This window comes from Dreissena polymorpha, chromosome 1 (genome assembly GCF_020536995.1).
Source record: "Dreissena polymorpha isolate Duluth1 chromosome 1, UMN_Dpol_1.0, whole genome shotgun sequence".
NCBI classification, from domain to species: Eukaryota; Metazoa; Mollusca; class Bivalvia; order Myida; family Dreissenidae; genus Dreissena; species Dreissena polymorpha.
Genome location: NC_068355.1, coordinates 141,171,624 through 141,192,141, shown reverse-complemented (window position 1 = coordinate 141,192,141; position 20,518 = coordinate 141,171,624). Strand labels below are relative to the sequence as shown.

General features: G+C 34.6%; 2 protein-coding genes across 4 annotated transcripts in view; both read left to right on the top strand.

The window, feature by feature from the left end:
* The window catches only part of LOC127852965 (myoneurin-like), a 32,981-nt gene extending 27,553 nt beyond the window's left edge, over positions 1 to 5,428 (top strand). For both annotated transcript variants that reach the window (XM_052387060.1, XM_052387070.1), the window contains exon 8: positions 1 to 5,428. This exon is cut by the window's left edge and continues 31 nt beyond it. In XM_052387060.1, the coding sequence (XP_052243020.1) occupies positions 1 to 605 (605 nt within the window). In that variant the 3' untranslated portion in view covers positions 606 to 5,428.
* Positions 5,429 to 5,499: 71 nt separating this feature from the next.
* Positions 5,500 to 11,852, top strand: LOC127852972 (uncharacterized). Of its 2 annotated transcripts, XM_052387084.1 has the most exons (7): positions 5,500 to 6,059; positions 6,946 to 7,018; positions 7,301 to 7,348; positions 8,481 to 9,201; positions 9,967 to 10,040; positions 11,276 to 11,335; positions 11,720 to 11,852. In XM_052387084.1, exons 2-7 carry the CDS (start codon positions 6,964 to 6,966, stop codon positions 11,728 to 11,730), a joined length of 969 nt encoding a protein of 322 aa, XP_052243044.1. In that variant the 5' UTR covers positions 5,500 to 6,059; positions 6,946 to 6,963; the 3' UTR covers positions 11,731 to 11,852. The 2 variants fall into 2 exon arrangements, with proteins under 2 accessions (XP_052243044.1, XP_052243053.1); XM_052387093.1 differs by lacking the exon at positions 5,500 to 6,059 and having other exon boundaries at positions 6,110 to 7,018.
* The last annotated feature ends 8,666 nt before the right edge of the window (positions 11,853 to 20,518 follow it).

Genomic DNA, 20,518 nt, shown 5'->3' with positions numbered 1-20,518 from the left:
ACTATCGGACAGGTGTCAAAGGGAACGTTGACAAACACATCCGCACAGTACATGACCTTGTTGTGGTCACCAAACACACTGTGGCACTGAAAATGAAATACGCTCAGTTTGATTCTGGCGATGTGATCACCAAAGATGGACAGCTCGTTGCAGCAGCATCTTTAAGAAAGTCTTTGCAAGAGGGACCACCTTTGGACAAAGATGGAAATATTGTAACAGAAATTGAGGAAAGTGGTCCTTCAGAAAAAGAGTACTACATGAAAAATGAACCAAAGTGTGAGAACACCAAGCAAGAACAGTATGACAATAGCGTTAACATCAGCAATGCTCAGGGCATTTCTTCTGGGGTTATGTCAAATTTGGATCCATCCGAGTACACTGCAGCAGTTATGAATTTGATGCCCAATTATGCAGGAATTGTGCAATCTCAGAATGGTCGTGACTTGACTATGTTGACAAACTTTGTGTACATCAACGGTTCTCAAGCTCTGCAGGCTACCAGTGAGGCAGAGGACTTGAGAATGCCTACTTGTAACGCAAATGGGGTGGAACAGATGCAGGTATTTAACCTCGAACATGGAGACGTCTATATCAGCAATTTGTGATCTTAAGTTTGTATTACCTTACTTTCAGAAGGTAGGGGGGGCTTGCATAATGATTTGCGCTTGGTATAATTAATGTGATATATGATATTTGACCATTCTGCCTTATACCTGATTTCTTTGTTTTGAATGTATGTATTTTAGTCAGAATTATTTAATAGTTTATTGTTGTCTGTTGTTGACAAAATTTGCTCTAAGCCAAAAGTCAATATAGGGAAAAATATACAGGTCATGTTTTCAAAAATGGTACTTGCTGTTTCACCTGTTGACAAAAAGTAAATATAAAGCTGTGAAACTATTCATTAATAACTCTGAAAAAGTCCCAAAGCTAGATCACTATCAAGTGCAATATTCTTTTTAATTTTAAAAATGTTGTGTTAAATATTGTTCAGATTATATATAATATATATTTGTAAACAACATCATATTTAAATTCTTTTCATCAAATTCTTAGTTTGTATTGACCACTAAATAATTGAACGTTTAACATGTTTTCTTTAAATATTAATGTTACTCATTTGTTCTTCTCTGAGAATATAGGACAACACAAAGAATACCGGTAGTAGCAAATATTGAGTTTTGCTCTATATGTACATGTTAAAATTAACAGGTTCTGTATGGAATAAACACATGTACTGACAATGTAGTTTTTTTTCTAGAACATATTGATTTAGAATCACAGCAATAATTTGTGTTCTTCCTCTTTGCTGATTGTAAATGAATTAGAGGAAAGCAATATGTTCATATTTTTTTTCTGAAAGATGGTTGCTGTATTTTCATGTGCAATAACTTCATGTCACAAATGATAAGTATTGCTATGCACATTTAAAACCACTACAATTAGAATTCTGTTAAAAGTATGATTTTCAATTCAGTTCAATGTGTTAATTTGCTTACAACTTTACTGCTTAGAATAGATGTGAATAATACACATATCTAGTAAGTCAGCAGCAGAATAAGAAAATATATTAAATCCAAATTTGAATTGCTAGTAACTGCTTTCTTTCTATGTTACAATTCTTGAAATTCACTTATATTTTGAGTTTATAGTTTTGTATGTAAATACTATATGAGATTTTCAGTAGTTATATATGAAGTTTTGGTGTTAGCCTTTAATAATACCTTCTTTTTTTTATAATTGTCGCGAAGATTTTTAATGAGTTTCATTATCAGCTAGCTAGGTTTAACAAATATTTATGCCTACAGTGTTTTTTTTTCTGGAAAATTTATACTTATTTTCATTGTAGTGTCAACTAATGTTAAAGTATTTGTTGTTAAGTTAATTAAGTTTAATTAAATCGATCCGTTCAGATATTTTAGGGTGTTTGATATTTCTGAATTAAGACAAAACTTAGTTTTGAGATGAAAACGTATATGTTTTATTAAGCAAGGATAATAACTTACAAATGTATATAAAAATCAGAATTTGACACTTAACTGTCTTTGTATTTATCCCATTATTTAGTCCTTTCTTGGTTTGAAAGGTACAATTGTAATTCTCTGTCAATAATGTCAGTCTGTTTGCTTATAAGTACGCTCTCCATCAGTCTGTATGTCCACCTCACTGTCAGTCTATCCTATCCCTCTGCGAAATATGTTCATTTGATGTCACAAAAACTACTGAAGCTTCTCTATGACAATTTGTATACTTTATATTTTTAAAAGGCATTTAAATATTATGCACAACCCTTTCTTTTTGTACAATGGTTTAAAGGTCAGGTTGGTACAACAACATAAATGAGAAAAACGTTTACATCATATTCACTCAAAAAGTACATTATATATTATGATTAAAGTTGGTTAACACATTGAGTTTTTTTTTGTCTATCTGCATGTCTGTTCCTCTGTTCATCTGTCTGTATGTCTGTTTGTCCTCATAAACTTAAAGATTGTAATAACATGAAAGTGCCTCTAGTCATAAAACTGTGTGTACACTTTTAGCGTTAGGTTTTTCTGTCTGTCATTGCTTCCCTTGTTTATCAATCCTCCTGTTTGTGCATGCGCATAAAATGAATTTAATTGAAAAGTACGTATAATATTAAACTGAATCCGCCAATCTCTCCGAAAGTGCTTATTTTTCTTATTAAGGGCCACGTGGGAATTATGCATGACCTTTTGGTTTTTGACAGGAGGTCAAAGGTCATGACATTGTTATTATAAAGTGAACAAATATTAATATTGTACTAATCAAGAACTATATATTATTTGGTTGTGAAACTAGGTTTATTTGGCTGTATGTGCCCTTTTGTCGTGTCTGTCAATCTCATCCTATCTTCATCCATCTGTTTATCTGGCCTTCCAGAAATTAATTTTCTTTAATACATAGAACATGACAAAACAACCTGGTATACTTATCTAAGTGATAAAATGATTTTGCATAACTCTTCATTTATGCACATGTCAAGTGTCCCTTGAGTATTACTGAAAGTACAATTACATAAAATAATGCATTTTGTTCTAAACATACATGAGAAATTGTTCTGAAACTTGGCATGCACATGAAAACTTAATTGACAGTTATGTATGCAACCTTTTTTTCATTAAAGGTGAATGTTAAAAAACAATCTTGAATGTTGATGTCCTAAATATATATTAGACTTCATTATGAAACATAACAAGTGAAGAGATAAAAAAGGGCAACATAAGATAATGCTCATATTTTATTTGTATTTAGGTTTTTCTTTGAACCAAAATGGACTTCTGAATTGTGTGCATTACTGTCAAAACTGTGGTCCAGTTTTTCTGCCTTTTTTTGAAGATAAGGGAAAGTTTCCAGAAAAATACAGTTGACTTTTGTCTTTTTAGCTCACCTGAGCACAAAGTGCTCATGGTGAGCTTTTGTGATCGCCTTTTTTCGTTGTCAGTTGTGCGATGTCAACATTTGCCTTGTTCACTCTCTAGAGGCAACATTTATTGTCCAATCTTCATGAAATTTGGTCAGAAGATTGGTTTCAATGATAACTTGGATGAGTTCGAAAATGGTTACGTTTGCTTGAAAAACATGGCTGAAGGGGAGGGGCATTTTTCCTAATATGGCTATAGTAAAATCTTGTTAACACTCTAGAGGCCACATTTATTGTCTGATCTTCATGAAACTTGGTCAGAAGATTCATCCCAATAATATCTTGGAAGAGTTCGAAAATGATGCCGGTTGATTAAAAAACATGGCCCCCAGGGGGCGGGGCATTTTTCCTTATAAGGCAGCTTTAGGCTATAGTAAAACCTTGTTAACACTCTAGAGGCAACATTTATTTTCCGATCTTCATGAAACTTGCTCAGAAGATTTGTCCCACTAATATCTTTGATGAGTTCAAAAATGGTAACCTTTGCTTGAAAAACATGGCTGCCAAGGGGCGGGGCATTTTTCCTTATATGGCTTAATATGGCTATAGTAAAATCTTGTTAACACTCTGAGGCCACATTTATTGTCCAATCTTAATGAAACTTGGTCAGAAGATTCATCCCAATAATATCCTGGAAGAGTTAGAAAATGATGCCGGTTGGTTGAAAAACATGGCCGCCAGGGGGTGGGGCATTTTTCCTTATATGGCTATAGTAAAACCTTGTTAACACTCTAGAGACCACATTTATTGTCCAATCTTGATGAAATTTGGTCAGAAGATTTGTCTTAATGATATCTTGGATGAGTTTGAAAGTGGTAACGTTTGCTTGAATAACATGGCCGCCAAGGGGCGGGGCATTTTTCCTTATATGGCTATATAAGGCTATAGTAAAATCTTGTTAACACTCGAGAGGCCACATTTATAGTCCGATCTTCATGAAACGCGGTCAGAAGATTCATCCCAATAATATCTTGGACGAGTTCAAAAATGATGCTGGTTGGTTGAAAAACATGGCCACCACAGGGGCCGGGCTATTTTCCTTATATGGCTATAGTAAAACCTTGTTAACACTCTAGAGGTCACATTTATTTTCCGATCATCATGAAACTTGATCAGAAGATTTGTCCCAATGATATCTTGGATGAGGTCGAAAATGGTTTTGGTTGCTTTAAAAACATGGCCACCAGGGGCAGGGCATTTTTCCTTATATGGCTATATATGGCTATAGTAAAACCTTGTTAACACTCTAGAGGCCACATTTATTGTCCAATCTTCATGAAATTTGGTCAGAAGATAGGTCTCAATGATATCTTGGATGAGCTGAAAATAATTATGTTTGTCTGAAAAAATGGCTTCCAAGGGGCGGGGCATTTTTCCTTATATGGCTATAGTAAAATCTTGTTAACACTCTAGAAGCCACATTTACTGTCCGATCTTCATAAAACTTGGTCAGAAGATTCATCCCGATAATATATTGGATGAGTTAAAAGATGATGCCGGTTGGTTGAAAAACATGGCTGCCAGGGATCAGGGCATTTTTCCTTATATGGCTATAGTAAAACCCTGTTTACACTCTAGAAGCCACATTTATTTTCCGATCTTCGTGAAACTTGGTCAGAAGATTTGTCCCAATAATATCTTGTTATCTCAGGTGAGCGACTTTGGGCCTTTCAGGCCCTCTTGTTTCATAATGTGAAGTATTCTTTATCTTTTGGATGTTTTAATGGGTAAAATATTGTCACATAACTTGACAATATTATGGTTGGGGTGTAACATTTTTATGAACTTTTAGATACTGTGTTAGTTTATTATTCTGTTATGAATTACACTGTTGTCGATTTTTGTCATGTTTGTTGTTTATCTGTTTCCTGGTTTATTTATATACATGTATTTAAAGACATTAAGTGATACCCTTATCACTGGGCCCATGCATCCATGTTGGAAACACATGCGACTAGTTGCAATAAACTGATATTTACCATTTGCACATTTCAGTTTTTCTTTAAAAAAATATTGATTTTGTAAATTATGTATTACAGTTGGCATAACTTGTAGAAAAATTGTATCAGATGAGTTATTAATGATAATGTCCAGACAATAGCCATGAATGCGAATTGCGTTTTGGTAGTTAGATCTTATATAAAAAAAAAATAGAAAACGGTATATCATATCATACACAAAAACCGTACACAGATGTCCAGCGATACCCGCTGTCAAATATTGCGTAACTTCGCTAATTGATTCCACATTCAATCTCTTAATAAGTCATTTAAACGCATAAGAGCTACATGACGTTGATCGTAAATATGAATATAACTGTCAAATATCAATTAGTACTGCCCTTATAACGTACTTATGTTCAAGCGAGACACGAAAGCGAACATAGTTGTACGACCTCACGTAAGGTACTGTAACGTCATAGTGATAGCGAAAGCGTTACTTTGATTGATATAACAATTAAGTAGTGTTTTGTAAAATGCCAAACTGGACAATGATTTGGGCAAAGCCGCTTGACCGCTGATAGTATATAATGGCGTACTGATCGTCAATACACAGACATAATCGGCCTCCGAACCATTGCTCTCCGATCCTGACGTCATCCTCGAACCATTTCGTAAGTCATTATGTTTATTTTTTATAATTAACTTATTTAAGTAATTTCTTACTTTTGTTTAATTTGTTTGTTTATATTTATTATCAGTTAGACCGACATTTTTGTCGTTTAAGTTGCTTTTCCGTTCTTTCGGATTATAAAATGTAATACACGGTGTCATTTATGATAGCACAATTTTCCGTCGTGCGTTCAAGATATTTCCAACATTGTGTTCTGAATAACCACGTAGACATCGACAGTTTGGTCATATGTTTCGTGTGGTCTCAAGTTTTATATATTTGAAAGCCTATTAATTTTAAATGCTCTCAAACTGTAAAGTCAGATAAGTATCATACTGAATTAGTGCACACATATTTCTTTCAACCTATTTTTGTTATTACAAGTTTCGAAATTATAAAATAAAGGCATTCAAAAAAAAGAGTTAAAACATGACATACACATCCGCATCTATAGCCTTAATGCACTCCCTTTTGATTATTTTTGTTTTGCTATGTATATTAAAACACGTTGTTCATTTGTTATTTGCGTGTTTCCGGCATTGATGCGCGTATTTATATCACGAGAGATTTGCGAGTTCAATTGTCAAGCATCAGCTTTTCATTTGAAGATATATTATAAATGCTTGCTTATGTTGATGTTTGGAAAATTTAAATCCAAAGTGTCGTCATAACGCTTAATTCTGTTTTATTTCGATTGATGCGACCTTTTCACGAATGTCTCTTACCTTAATATATTTGTACTAGATATGCAAACTACTTAAAACTAAAATTGTGTTTCCTTTGTATGCATTGTTGGTATATGTATAAATTACTATGAATATGCATTCAGTAATTTTGAAGTTAGAAATAAATATCTTTAGATTAATAAATTTGCTTTCTTTTTGCAGTGATCACGACTGGTAAACATGGCGTTCATAAAACTTTTGGTGTGCGTCGTTTCATGCATTGTTTTGGTGAAAGGTGGGTTGCATTTCATCCTTAAATAAACAAATCGGTTTGCAATTAAAGATACTCATACAATATTGGTTAAGATTGAAAGTTTTCAACGTTTAAATAAAACGTCCTGTTTAAATTATTTAAATCTCAAGAAATATTATAGTTATTATGTGAAAAGTTTTATCTACTAATTTATTTATGATATCACATACGATTCACATATTAAAGATGATTTGCGTAATGCTAATTGGATTCCGTTTCACACATGTTTTTCTATTCATCCTGAATTGCATTTTACTTATACAGGTGACTACAGAAGTAATGGATTTGACGACCACGGATATTTTATCGGAGGTAAGTTTTTCGTTTGTTGTCGGTATTATACGCCCGTATTAAAACGACCGTTTAATTCAGCATAGGTGGATTTTGAAATGACATGCCTTATGCGATCAGCAGGATGAGGCGGCGTATCGCGCGTAATTCAGATCTCCTGCACAATTTAGCCCATTTATGCCTAGTGGACTCGACCATCCTTCTGAATTGGACCAATATATTTCCAAAATTAAAGATGTCTAGTATATTTTTTTCTATATTTAGAATATTTCTTACAGAAATTCCTTTCAGCAAACAGCGTAGACCCTGCTGAGACGCCGCATCATACGGCGTCTCATTTGGGTCTACGCTGTTTGCCAATGCCTTTTTTCTAGACGCTAAACATAAATGGGTTAAGGACAAATGACAACTTTTATTAAATTGAACGTGAAAATCCATTTGACTATCATGAATGGATTTTCTTATATCTTGTCAAAAGTCATCAGCATGATAAATCGGAGCGTTGCGCGCAAGAACTTGGTTTGAAGGTTCAATGTGGAGAACACAATAAACGATCATATAATTTGCCATAACTGATCATCTTAATAACACTCTTTGTCTCATAATAAACAGGTCCATATCCCAATGGTCAAAATCCAACATTAGGGTTTAGAAGAGATTACGGAACATTTAACGCGAACATTTTTCCTTATCATAACTTTGTCGAACAGGAATGGATTTTTTTAAAGAGTCGTGTCATGTGATCAACACGTTGATATTGAGTTTAGCGCGCCAAAAGCGGGTCCATATATCAAAGGCCAATGTCGAGATTCGAAGTCAATTGTCAAAGATACGCCAATATTACTCCACACTTTGTTCGAAGTAGATTTGTTTATAGCATTCAAGGATTTTCTTACTTTGCAAGGTGATCTTAAAGTAAAACGTCAAGTTAATAAAACAAATGCAATATACATTTAATCAGTTTGTTTCTTATGTATCTGTTACATGTGTCGTATATTCAATTTGAAATTGCTCATGTGTTAAAACATTAAATTAGACAGTTTTAATTTAAATGGCCATGCGCAGTTCACTCACATCGTGTTTCTTAACATTTCTTTGGCGTAAATGTATAAATGACTTATGAATGTTTTATGTGTCACATCATTATTTAAAGGGGGCTCTGCTGGTTTCCAAGGTGGTTACGTTGACGGCGACTACTCCAACGGAGGTATAAGTGGCGGGCATTTTGGCGGCTCAATGTTTGAAGGCGGAATCAGCGGTGGCATTATTGGCGGTGGAATCGGTGGCGGGATTGGTGCTGGAAAGTACGGTGATATCGGCGGTGGGTTGGTTGGTGGCGGCATCTTGGGTGGAATAGGTGGAGGAGATAACGATGGCTTTGGCGGCGGTATTATTGGGGGTGGAGTTGGTGGCGGAGTCGGCGGTGGAAAGTATGGTGGAATGGGAGCTGGATCATATGGTAGTGGAATGTACGGGGGTATAGGAGGGGGAATGATTGGTGGTGGAATCGGCGGAGGAAAATATGGGAGTAGAATGTTAAAGGGAATGGGCGGGAGCTTTGACTCGGGTGGCATGATCGGTGGCGGATTCCTTGGAGGCGGTGGTTTTGGAGGAGGTGCGTTCGGCGGCGTTGGCGGCGGAATCATAGGAGGCGGTATTGGCGGTGGATTTGGCGGGGGAAAATACGGCGGACGAACAAGTGGAATGTTTGGAGGTGGAATCGGCGGTGGCATGATTGGAGGTGGAATCGGCGGTGGCATGATTGGAGGTGGAATCGGCGGTGGCATGATAGGCCATGGCGTCGGCGGAGGATTCGGTGGAAAATATGGCGGTATTGGAGGTGGTTTGCTGAGCGGATCCTTCGGAGGGCATGCGTAGGTACCCTTTACACATTGTTGATACGTGCAGTGCGTGTATTAAAACTTGAACTCGAAGCAAACCGACATGATGCGTTATCTTATTGTAAAATTAAAACAAGTTTGTATATCAATTAAAACCTGTATGTATTTGGTTACCACAGTACCATTGAGTAGCATGCCGTCCTTCTTACAAATAAATTCCAAATACATTCTAAATTTCCGATGCATATGACGTGTAAATAAACTGATGCGATCGGATATAATAATGCACTTAAAATATCAACAATAACCCCAAGTAAATGGTTGTTTATGTTGATCGTGTAAAGCGCATTTCAGTATAACACATGAGCCGCGTTCTGAGAAAACTGGTCTTAATGCATATGCGCAAAGTGTCGTCTCAGATTAGCCTGTGCTGTCCGCACAGGCTAATCAGGGACGACACTTTCCGCTTTTATGTTATTTTTGGTTTCAAGGAAGTCAGTCCCTCCTTACCGAAAATCAAGTCAAGGCTAATCTGGGATGACACTTTACGCACATACATTAAACCCAGTTTTCTCAGAACAAGGCTCACAATGTTTGATTGTGCAGTGTATCAACATATTATGCAAAGTTTACATGTAGGTAGAACACGTTTATCAGCTCATTAGAACAGGTAAGTTTAAAATCCCAGTTCTTTCTTTTTCGTCGTTATATTAAACGTTGGCTATTTATATGCTAACTTGTACAGTAATAGTAATAGTATGCAATCTTGGTTATTGTTCCCATCTACTCTATGCACAGACGTCACGGTGGTTCCTACTACAGGCAGTTCGGTGTTAGTGGTTTTTCCGGAGGAGTTGCGGGTGGATATGGTGGTATGTAACCCTTTACAATATATAAAGTGGTTGACTATTTTTACGTTCTTTTTAGCTCGCCTTTTGTACGTCGTGCGTCGTGCGGCGTCAACATTTGCCTTGTTAACACTCTAGAGGCCCACATGTTGTTTTCCGATCTTTTTAAAATTTGTCAAAATATTTGTGCTACTGATATCTTGGACGCACTCGACAATGGTTCCGGTTGGTTTAAAAACCTCGCCTTGTATGGCTCAAGAAAAAAAAAACAACACTTGTAAACATTCTGGAGGCCACATTTATTTTCAAATCATCACGAAGCTTGGTCAGAGATTTATCCTAACGATATCTTGGACGAGTTAGAAAATGATTCCGGTTGCTTGAAAACATGGCCGCCAGGCATTTCTCCTTATATGGCTATTAGTATAGTATAACCTTGTTAACACTCTTGAGACCACATTTATTGGCCGATCGAAAGATTTTTCACATTGAATATTAAGATTAGTTCGGAAATTTTGGTTGAAGAACATGGCCGCAAGGGTCGGGGCATTTTCAGTACATGGCTCAAGTAAAAATTTGTTAACACTCTTCTTGTCACATGTATTGTCCAATCTTCATGAAACTTGGTCAGAAGATTTGTCCTAATGATATTTTGGACCAGTAAGTAAAAACTTGTTAACACTCTAACAGTTTCATTTATAGTTCACTGTTCATAAATCTTCGACAGAACATTTGTGTCTTGTGTCTTATCTTGTAGTAATTTTGTTTTAGAAACTTTCCATGCCTTCTGCGGAACATCTGCATTCTTAGATCAAATATTGATGTGTAATAATATATTTTTATTTTAACCCATTTATGCCTAGTGGCCTCTCCCATCCTTCTAAATTGGGTCAATTTATTTCCAAAATTAGGAATGTCAAATATATTTATACAGAAATTCATTTAAGCAAACAGCGCAGACCCTGATGAGACGCAGCATCATGCGGCGTCTCATCTGGGTCTGCGCTGTTTGCCAAGGCCTTTTTTCTAGACGCTATGCATAAATGGGTTAATATAACGAAAGACTTTCGTTGGATGTATGGTATACATTTATATTTCAAATATCAGAAATTACGTATCCTTTAATTTCATTTTATCACGTTAATTTATAACTAAACCTACATATCTTTAGAGTTCCGCATATAATTAAAACATCCGATCCGCCATATGTCGGTTTTTATTGACTTCCTAAACAGTCCTCAATCATGTATTCTTTGTAGGAATAGGCGGCATGGCTGGTTCCGGTATTGGGGGGAAGGGATTTCCTCGGCGATCATACAGTACGTGCTTGACAACGGCCTTTAACCCATTTATGCCTAGCGTCTAGAAAAAAGGCCTTGACAAACAGCGTAGACCCAGATGAGACGACGCATGATGCGGCGTATCATCAGGGTCTGCGCTGTTAACTTAAAGGAATTCCTGTACGAAATATTCTAAATATAGAAATAAATATACTAGAAATCCCTATTTTGGAAATAAATTGATCCAATTACCGATCCGCTACTTGTTTTATTTTTATATTGTTATGCTGATAACGACTCTCGAGACCTTATATTAAAATAAGATTTAGAGCGATATAATGTAAAATGTTCATTAATTACATCTCATGCGTCTTTGAAGATCGTTTTGTGCTACATGTGGTTATAATTTCTTTCTTATTACAGAAATGTACTAGACCTTGGAAACACGGACAAAAGGGCTCAAACCAACCGATCTTTATATATTGCATTGCTTAATATTATACGTATATATGTGTTTTTGGAAGATAAATGTTACATGCGACATGCTACAATAAATTAAATGACCATCACATGAGCAGTTTTTCGTAGTTTAAATCATGGATTTAACAATTGCTTTGTGTGAACTAAGATATAAAAAAAAATCACAATACGGCGGTTACGGCGTACAAGAACATAATTATAGCTTTTTATGTCCCCCACTATAGTAGTGGGGGACATATTATTTTTGCCCTCTCTGTTGGTTTGTCTGTTGGTTGGTTTGCGCCAACTTTAACATTTTGCAATAACTTTTGCTGTATTGAAGATAGCAACTTCATATTTGGCATGCATGTGTATCTCATGAAGCTGCACATTTTGAGTGGTGAAAGGTCAAGGTCATCCTTCAAGGTCAGAGGTCAAATATAGGTGGCCAAAATCGCTCATTTTATGAATACTTTTGCAATATTGAAAATGGCAACTTGATATTTGGCATGCATGTGTATCTCATGGAGCTGCACATTTTGAGTGGTGAAAGGTCAAGGTCATCCTTCAAGGTCATAGATCAAATATATGTGGCCAAAATCGCTTACTTTATGAATACTTTTGCAATATTGAAGATAGCAACTTGATATGTGGCATGCATGTGTATCTCATAGAGCTGCACATTTTGAGTGGTGAAAGGACAAGGTCAAGGTCATCCTTCAAGGTCAGAGGTCAAATATATGTGGCCCAAATCGTTTATTTTATTAATACTTTTGCAATATTGAAGATAGCAACTTGATATTTGGCATGCAAGTGTATCTAATGGAGCTGCACATTTTGAGTGGTGAAAGGTCAAGGTCAAGGTCATCCTTCAAGCTCAAGTATATGGGTCAAAACTGCGCATGTAATGTCACTTCTGCAATATTGAAGCTAGCAATTTTATATTTGAAATGCGTGTGTATCTCAAGGAGCTGCACATTTTGAGTGGTGAAGGGTCAAGATCATCCTACAAGGTCAAACGTCATATAGGGGGACATTGTGTTTCTCAAACACATCTTGTTACATCTATATCCGCCGGACTGTTTTGTAATCAAATGCGTGATTATTGTGCGATAATCTTCCTGATTGTATTATCTTAAAATCCGCGAGTTTAGTAAAATAATCCTTCTTATTGTATTTTTCATAAAATCTGTGATTAGTATACAATAATTCTCTCTCTCTTTTTGATTTCAATAATTTGCGTAAAAACACATGATAAGGACATAATATTACCACAATGCAATAAATCGATATACAAGCCTCACCTACATCGGTATTTACATCTAGAAAAAAAATGTTGCGTTGGGTTGTTGCATTTCGACAATGCACGTTTTTACATATTGGTGAAGCAAGTAGCCTAGTGGTTAAGGCGATAAACTAGAAATCTTTTGGGATATTCCCGCGCAGGATCGTGCCGACGACGTATACTTTTTTGCGACGCGTTTTATTTCTTTTCTAACGTAATTTGATTTAATATGGCATATAAGCTATGTTTATTGTTAAATATGTTGTAATTTTTATGCACATTCTTCAATTTTTAAAATGAAAACAACGTTATGGCTAAATTGGGTGATTTACTGGTGAAAACACGAACCATGCATTTTAAATTTTATTTCAAAAAGTAAACGGTAAATCTGTCTATTTCTTGGTATTTTTGCTGTATAATGTGTATCTATAAAAACTAAGTTAAAAATATGACTTAAATGATACTATTTTGAATTTTATGACACTTTGTTTTTAACCAACCCAATTTCTATTTGCCTTAAACCACTTACATTTCATGGCGCTCTTCCATAGATAACAAGTTATAAAAAATAAATGTCTGTAAAAGAAAACTTTTTTTCATCTTGTTTAAACTTTAAATACCTTTACTGCATCTGTACACACCAACTGCATGCCTATATTTGGAAATCGGGATGAATTATGGAACCAGGGGGGCACATAAACTTCACAAAAGCCGAGTGTGGGGTGGTTTTGAAAAAATCAGTATATTTTTTTTAAAGCATGGAAAGACTACCTAAAATGTGCATGTAGTTCAGTGAAATGATGCTGATTAAGAAAATAATAGATTAGATTATATTTCGATAGGTGCCCATTACGGGTGCGCTACCTTGATTAAACACAACACACAACAACTTCAGGGACCATGCTATGAGACCGTATCGTACATCATGTTATAGAAATTCTTAATGGTAAAATAGGCATGTTTAGTATTTTATTGATGAGGAAAAAATATTTAATGTAAAAGAGGGAAACAATATATCATTTACAATATCCTATGTTAACGACCAACGCATGCACGTTTGAATGATGCACTTTGAAAGATCGTGCGGACGAACAGATGAACAACGATGGTGAATCCAGTGTATTCACCCGCCTCAGTTTCATTTGAATATACTTAATCAGAGTTTGGTTCTAGTATATTCTAAGGCAGTTACAGCTTTACATATGGCATAATATGGCACACCTGTCAGTTCTTTTGCGGACATTTTGAAGATTGTATTGCCCTTTTCACCAAGAGGTTTTGATTTATTAGCCCTGAAATACTACACGTGAAAAGAAACATACGTTTTCTTAGAACCTCGTACTGTACACAAATGTATTGCGATTTCTAAAACCTTCATATTGATGACTTACGAGTTTTTAGCATAAGCTGTGACTGAACGTATATATTTTAATTATATGACATCATGATAGGTGTGCGAATTAAGAACAATTCACTACGTATTGAAAACAAATACTTTATTCATATCAATTTACAAACATGAGACAGATTGCGTATGGATTTGTTAATTAATTACAATAGCAAAGCAGTATATTAAAACGATGATCTACAAATAAACCAATAAACCCTACAAACACATGACCCCTGTAATTAAAGGTAAATGCTATCTGAAATACTTCAAATTACACACATAATAAAAAGAACGACCCTGCTCTGAACGTTATGATAGCAAAACAATTAATAAAGTTTGTTCAAGTTTGTAATTTGAACAAATAAGCTTTAAAGGGGCCTTTTCACAGATCTCATGTTTTGAAGTTTGTCATTAAATGCTTTATATTGATAAATGTAAACATTAAATTTTAAAAGCTCCAGTAAAAAATCAAATATTAAATAGGAAAAAAGTAGCCCGCAGCAGGGCTCGAACCAGTGACCCCCGGAAACCTGAAGTAAAAACGCATCAGCCAACTGAGCTATCCTGCAAAGCATACATAAGTCACGTACTTTCTACCTTATATAAGCAATCTTCGTAGTTTCACAAATTTAAACGACAACAACAGAACTATCCAAATTATTCAATCGTTTCGCGTTGCAACGCTTTATAATTTTTAGGTTTTTAAATCGTCAAAAGATGCATATAATGGCTATATTAGACCATGGCAAATGTTCAGTAATACTGTTTCCTCACAAATATCATAACTAAACCGAAAATTTGTGAATGTGAAACAACTTTTTTCATTTTTGTCAATTTACCAAACCGTGAAAACACTGTCTATCATCACCACCGGAAATAGATTACCAGCGAAGCGAAAGTAATCAAACCAACCATGGAGAGCAGTAGTATTTACCTAAAATCTTTAATAATAACTCGCTCTTAGATAACCAGTGCGTTTTAGGCATCTAACAGAAAGATTAATATGTTAAAAAATGTGCATCTATCTTGCAATTCGTATTGATGAAGCGTTATTTACACAAATGTATGACTGCTTGGTACAGGGTTGAAATTGGAACTTCTCGAAGAAACAGCTTTTCTTTCATGATTACATGATTTGCCATCGGGTATGGAATTGATTTCCTATTCTTATAGGCAATATATACCATCTTAACGCTATTTCATGTCTTGGTTTGATTATTGTTCGTGGAATCTATTAAATTAAAATAATTGTAGTGTACGGCGAATAGTTGTTTATGTCAAAAGTCGTGTACGGTGAATAGTTAAAGTCATGAACGGCGAATAGTTGCAGCGTATTGACCAAAGTTGTCGCAAATTCAAATGATTTAAAGAGAATATTTTTTCAATGTACATATATATTCTTGAAGTCGGACTTTTTCCCTTTTTAATGATGTATAAATCTTAATTTTAAACTTTGTTTTTGCTCCCCGAATTAATACGCAAACACAGCACATGTGCTGAAATTTAAACAATTGAGACGCCATTGCGGTTGCGGTTGAACGCAACAACGCTGTGAACAGAAAGTCAGCCGAGTTCCATTTATTACACGAATTGCATATCAAATCCTGATTGGAATCCACTTGTAAGTAAATATTTTATCGATTCATCTTGCTTTTAAAACATAACTACGATGAAATACACTAGAATCGTATTAAACTAAAAAACGGACTGAACAATGGACGGTTGATTTATCATAATCATACCGCCGCATTGATATCTGCCTGATATATATGGAATAACGGGTTACTGTAACCTGTTTTTCTGTTTATCATACCTCTACGTCCCCGATTTTAAGGAAATAATGAAAAAAAAAAACACACTAAAAGCTGCATTTTTAGCTCGAAAGAATATGACTTTTGTCGTTTGACGTATTAATAATGACGTCATGAGCACGCGCGCTTAATATTTGCAAGAACAAAAGTTTTTTGATGTTTGTGTTGCATTTTGTGTTTAAAATATATCACATCTTGTGATCAAATAGTTTGGCTTGTTGAATCTTATTCGATTTCACTACAGATGATAACTTTATAGTTTATTCCGAGTAATATGACCATGCCCCACACATGACTGATATAAGAACTTGCTATTGACCATGATATATAAAAAATATATCAGGCAACGTTTTATCAGGCAGATATCAATGCGGTGGTATGATAAAACGTTGCCTGATATTTTTTTATAACTGCAGCTTTGTAGCGATTTTTTCATTTCTTTAAAATCGCGGACGTAGAGGTATGATAAACAGAAAAATAGGTTAGTGCCTGATCTTTTATAATATATCAGGCTCGGCATGAATAAAATAACGGCTGTGCAAGCCTCGCCGATATATTATTCTAAGCCTTGCCTGATATATTACAAAAAGATCAGGCAGTAACCTGTTATTCTCTTTGTAGCAGGTGCCCGTAATACAAAACTTTTTTTAAGTATCAACAATGCATCAGACATATTCTTTGGCCATAAACGGTCTTATCGTAAAGTATATAATTGTATTTATTTGTTTTATACAAAGATGGTCGCGTATTTGCGAAATTGTCATTTATTTTCCCTCACAAACTCAAAACTATTTGCCGTACACAATTGAATTTTATTTTGCTATACGCCGTACACGTCAGGTTCTATTCGCCGTACACAACGAAGTTTATATTTAAGCTAAACGTTTGCATACTAACTTGATTTTTGGGCTGAAGCTTCAAAAACCGATAGTTGCTATAATTCTATTTGTACACCATTGAACAATTCGGCAAAATTATTATATTTTATACTCCAACTACTTACGATAAAAGTTTGATATGTCCACTATTAATTTGTCACACAGTTCTTTGAAACCTTTCGCGATAAAAATGGTAAAACTTATTCTTTTCACGAGCACTACCTAATGCGTGATGTTTACTTTCGCTTCGCTGGTTATCTATTTCCGATGGTGATGATAGAAAGTGGAAAAGATCCCTTTATATTATCACATTGGAATCGGTCCTTCTATACAAAATATAGTATATATATATATATATATATATATATATATATATATATATATATATATATATATATATATATATATATATATATATATATATATATATATATATATATATATATATAACACAAAAAACTGTAAAGTTTACGTGAATAAAATATGTTCTGTGCTATTATAAAATACAAGTAAAACCATCGTCGGAATCCATGTACGCTCAAATTTGATTTTTGAATCAATATAGTGATAATAAATATTTACAGTGGGTTTCGAAGATGGAATTAAACGCGTCAAAAATTATTAGGATTGATAAAAATATACTAATATTTCCGATGGTATTTAGAACCCACTTATTCTGAACTTGAAACGTATCTCATTAGAAAACTTAGCATACATTTTTTAAAGACTGAGTCTCCAATGCCGTTTAACAGAAATTATAAATGAATGCACGTAGTTAACATTTATGATCTTTTGTATGTAAAATATGTTGGTATTCTTTCGAAATATAGACACTTATTACCAGGATATATGTACATTTTATAGTTAACATTAAGCCTCACACCTGCTTCCAAGCGTAAGCAAAACATAGAATGTGTTGTGTGCAAACTAAGAGCATCCCGAAAGGTCAGTTTTGATTGATTAACCCATTTATGCCCAGTGGACTCTCCTATCCTTCTAAATTGGATCAATTTATTTCCAAAATTAGGGGTGTCAAGTATATTTATGTCTATATTTAGAATATTTCATAAAGAAATTCATTTAAGCAAACAGCGCAGACCCAGATGAGACGCCGCATTTTGCGGCGTCTCATCTGGGTCTACGCTGTTTGCAATGTCCTTTTTTTCAGGACGCTTGGCATAAATGGATTAAAAGGCACCGTGAAATTCCAATAAGTATTCCAGCGGCGCAAACAAAACGAAAAGCATTATATAACACGTGTACAATATTTTGATACGAACACACGCATGAAGAATTTAAAGATTCATATATGACATTAAAGATGAAATTAATGTGAAAAACGTCACTACGAATATTTTCATTTTGCGCTTAATAATATTGGTGAATGTAAAAATATAATGAAACGTTTTCTGTTCAAATCATTTTTTTAACATTTTGGTTGAATCACATCCAATAATCGATGTACATAATAATGTGTGTCCACTTAAAAAAACAACATTATATGCAATTAAGAAATGCGGTTTACACGTTCAAAACAACACGGAAACATCAAGTTTAATTTTTTTAAGCGGTATGCAACACAGGTGGAAGTAACGTACCCAGGATAGTATTTTTCAGATATATATTTTTAAGGAGCCCAATATATTCAAATAAATATATAAAAGCATGTTTAATGAGAAAAAAATTGACAAAGAGACATGAAAAAAAACCCTACCCTCTGATTATGGAATCATAACAAGGTCATTAACTAGACTTTATTATAGACCTGTCTTCGCGGGCCGCAAAAATGTCAAAAATAGCTTTAATCCAAAGCACCCCTTGATCCTCCTTTTGGTAATTGGACAACCTTTCAAAAAAAGTTAACTTCAAAAATATCTGTCCAGCCGTTAACTCACAGTCGGTCGAAAACCGAGCAATATTTCGAGTCCGTTTGTCAACACGAATAAATCTTCTACAGACTTTCAAACAATATTTTTTAGTTTTTGCCCCTTAATCGATAGCTCCCGTCCTATTCCTTTGAGACAACGAAGCGTGTCAAATAATGCATGCATATGCAACCACTTACCCCTAAAAACTTATTCCAATACAATCAGAATGATAAGTAATTTCCATTTATTCACATTTATTAAAACATCGTTGTTGTTGTTGATTGGATATTTATGTACCTGGCTCTGTCAGTGTAATTCACTGCTAAGCCGGGTTCAAGAGCGATGGCTACTTTCGTTTTCAAGTAAATCAAATTTAGAGTTAAAACAGTTGTTGCAAAGAAAATATAACATTTTGAAATTAGTTTTTAGGGGTAAGTGGTTGCATATGCATGCATTATTTGACACGCTTCGTTGTTTCAAAGGAATAGGACGCGAGCTATCGATTAAGGGGCAAAAACTAAAAAATATTGTTTGAAAGTCTGTAGAAGATTTATTCGGGTTGACAAACGGACTCGAAATATTGCTCGGTTTTTGACCGACTGTGAGTTAACGGCTGGACAGATATTTTTGAAGTTAACTTTTTTTGAAAGGTTGTCCAATTGCCCATAGGAGGATCAATGGATGCTTTTGATTAAAGCTACTTTTGACATTTTTGCGGCCAGCGAAGACAGGTCAATGATAAATTCTAGTTAATGACCTTGTTATGATTCCAATATCAGGGGTCGGGGATTTTTTTTTCATGGCTCTTTGTCAATTTTTTTCTCATTAAACATGATTTTATATATTTGTTTGAATATATTGGGCTCCTAAAAAAATAAATTAAAAAAAATACTATCCAGGGTACGTTACTTCCACCTGTGGTATGCAATTGAATTCATTCACATTTGATAAAATGAATTGAAGTAGATTTCTTGAATTAAATCTGTCTTAATAAAGACTCATTCATTTATAATGATTTGTCACACAACATTTGCAATTCGTATTAAATTAGCATTCATATAAGGTTTTAATTGAACACCCTTATGATCATTTTTTTAATTAACCAACATGCGCATTAAAGTGATATTATGGTCATTTTTCACTGTTGATTTGAGCTGAAAAGAATTAACAGGTCAAAAGAATTATTTAAAATGTGGTAACTGACCAATTATCCACAACTCATCTTGCTACCAGTTGTTTATAAAATGTATATATTATTTTCGTTATTTTACATGACTCACCCAGTCCTCTAAGCCGAAATGATCCGTAAAACAAAATTGTGTCTTTGTGTCGTATGAACGAATGTGCATGAAAACTACATTTAGACTCACATCGTACATCGAGTCATTTCTGTCGTCAGTTGTCAAAACGAAAGTACGGTTGATATTCACACGGATTATTTTTCTCTTTCCGGGATATTGTTTTATTATGTTGATGCTGCATTAACAAATATAAGTGTATATGAAGTTAAAACACCAAAAATAAACAACGG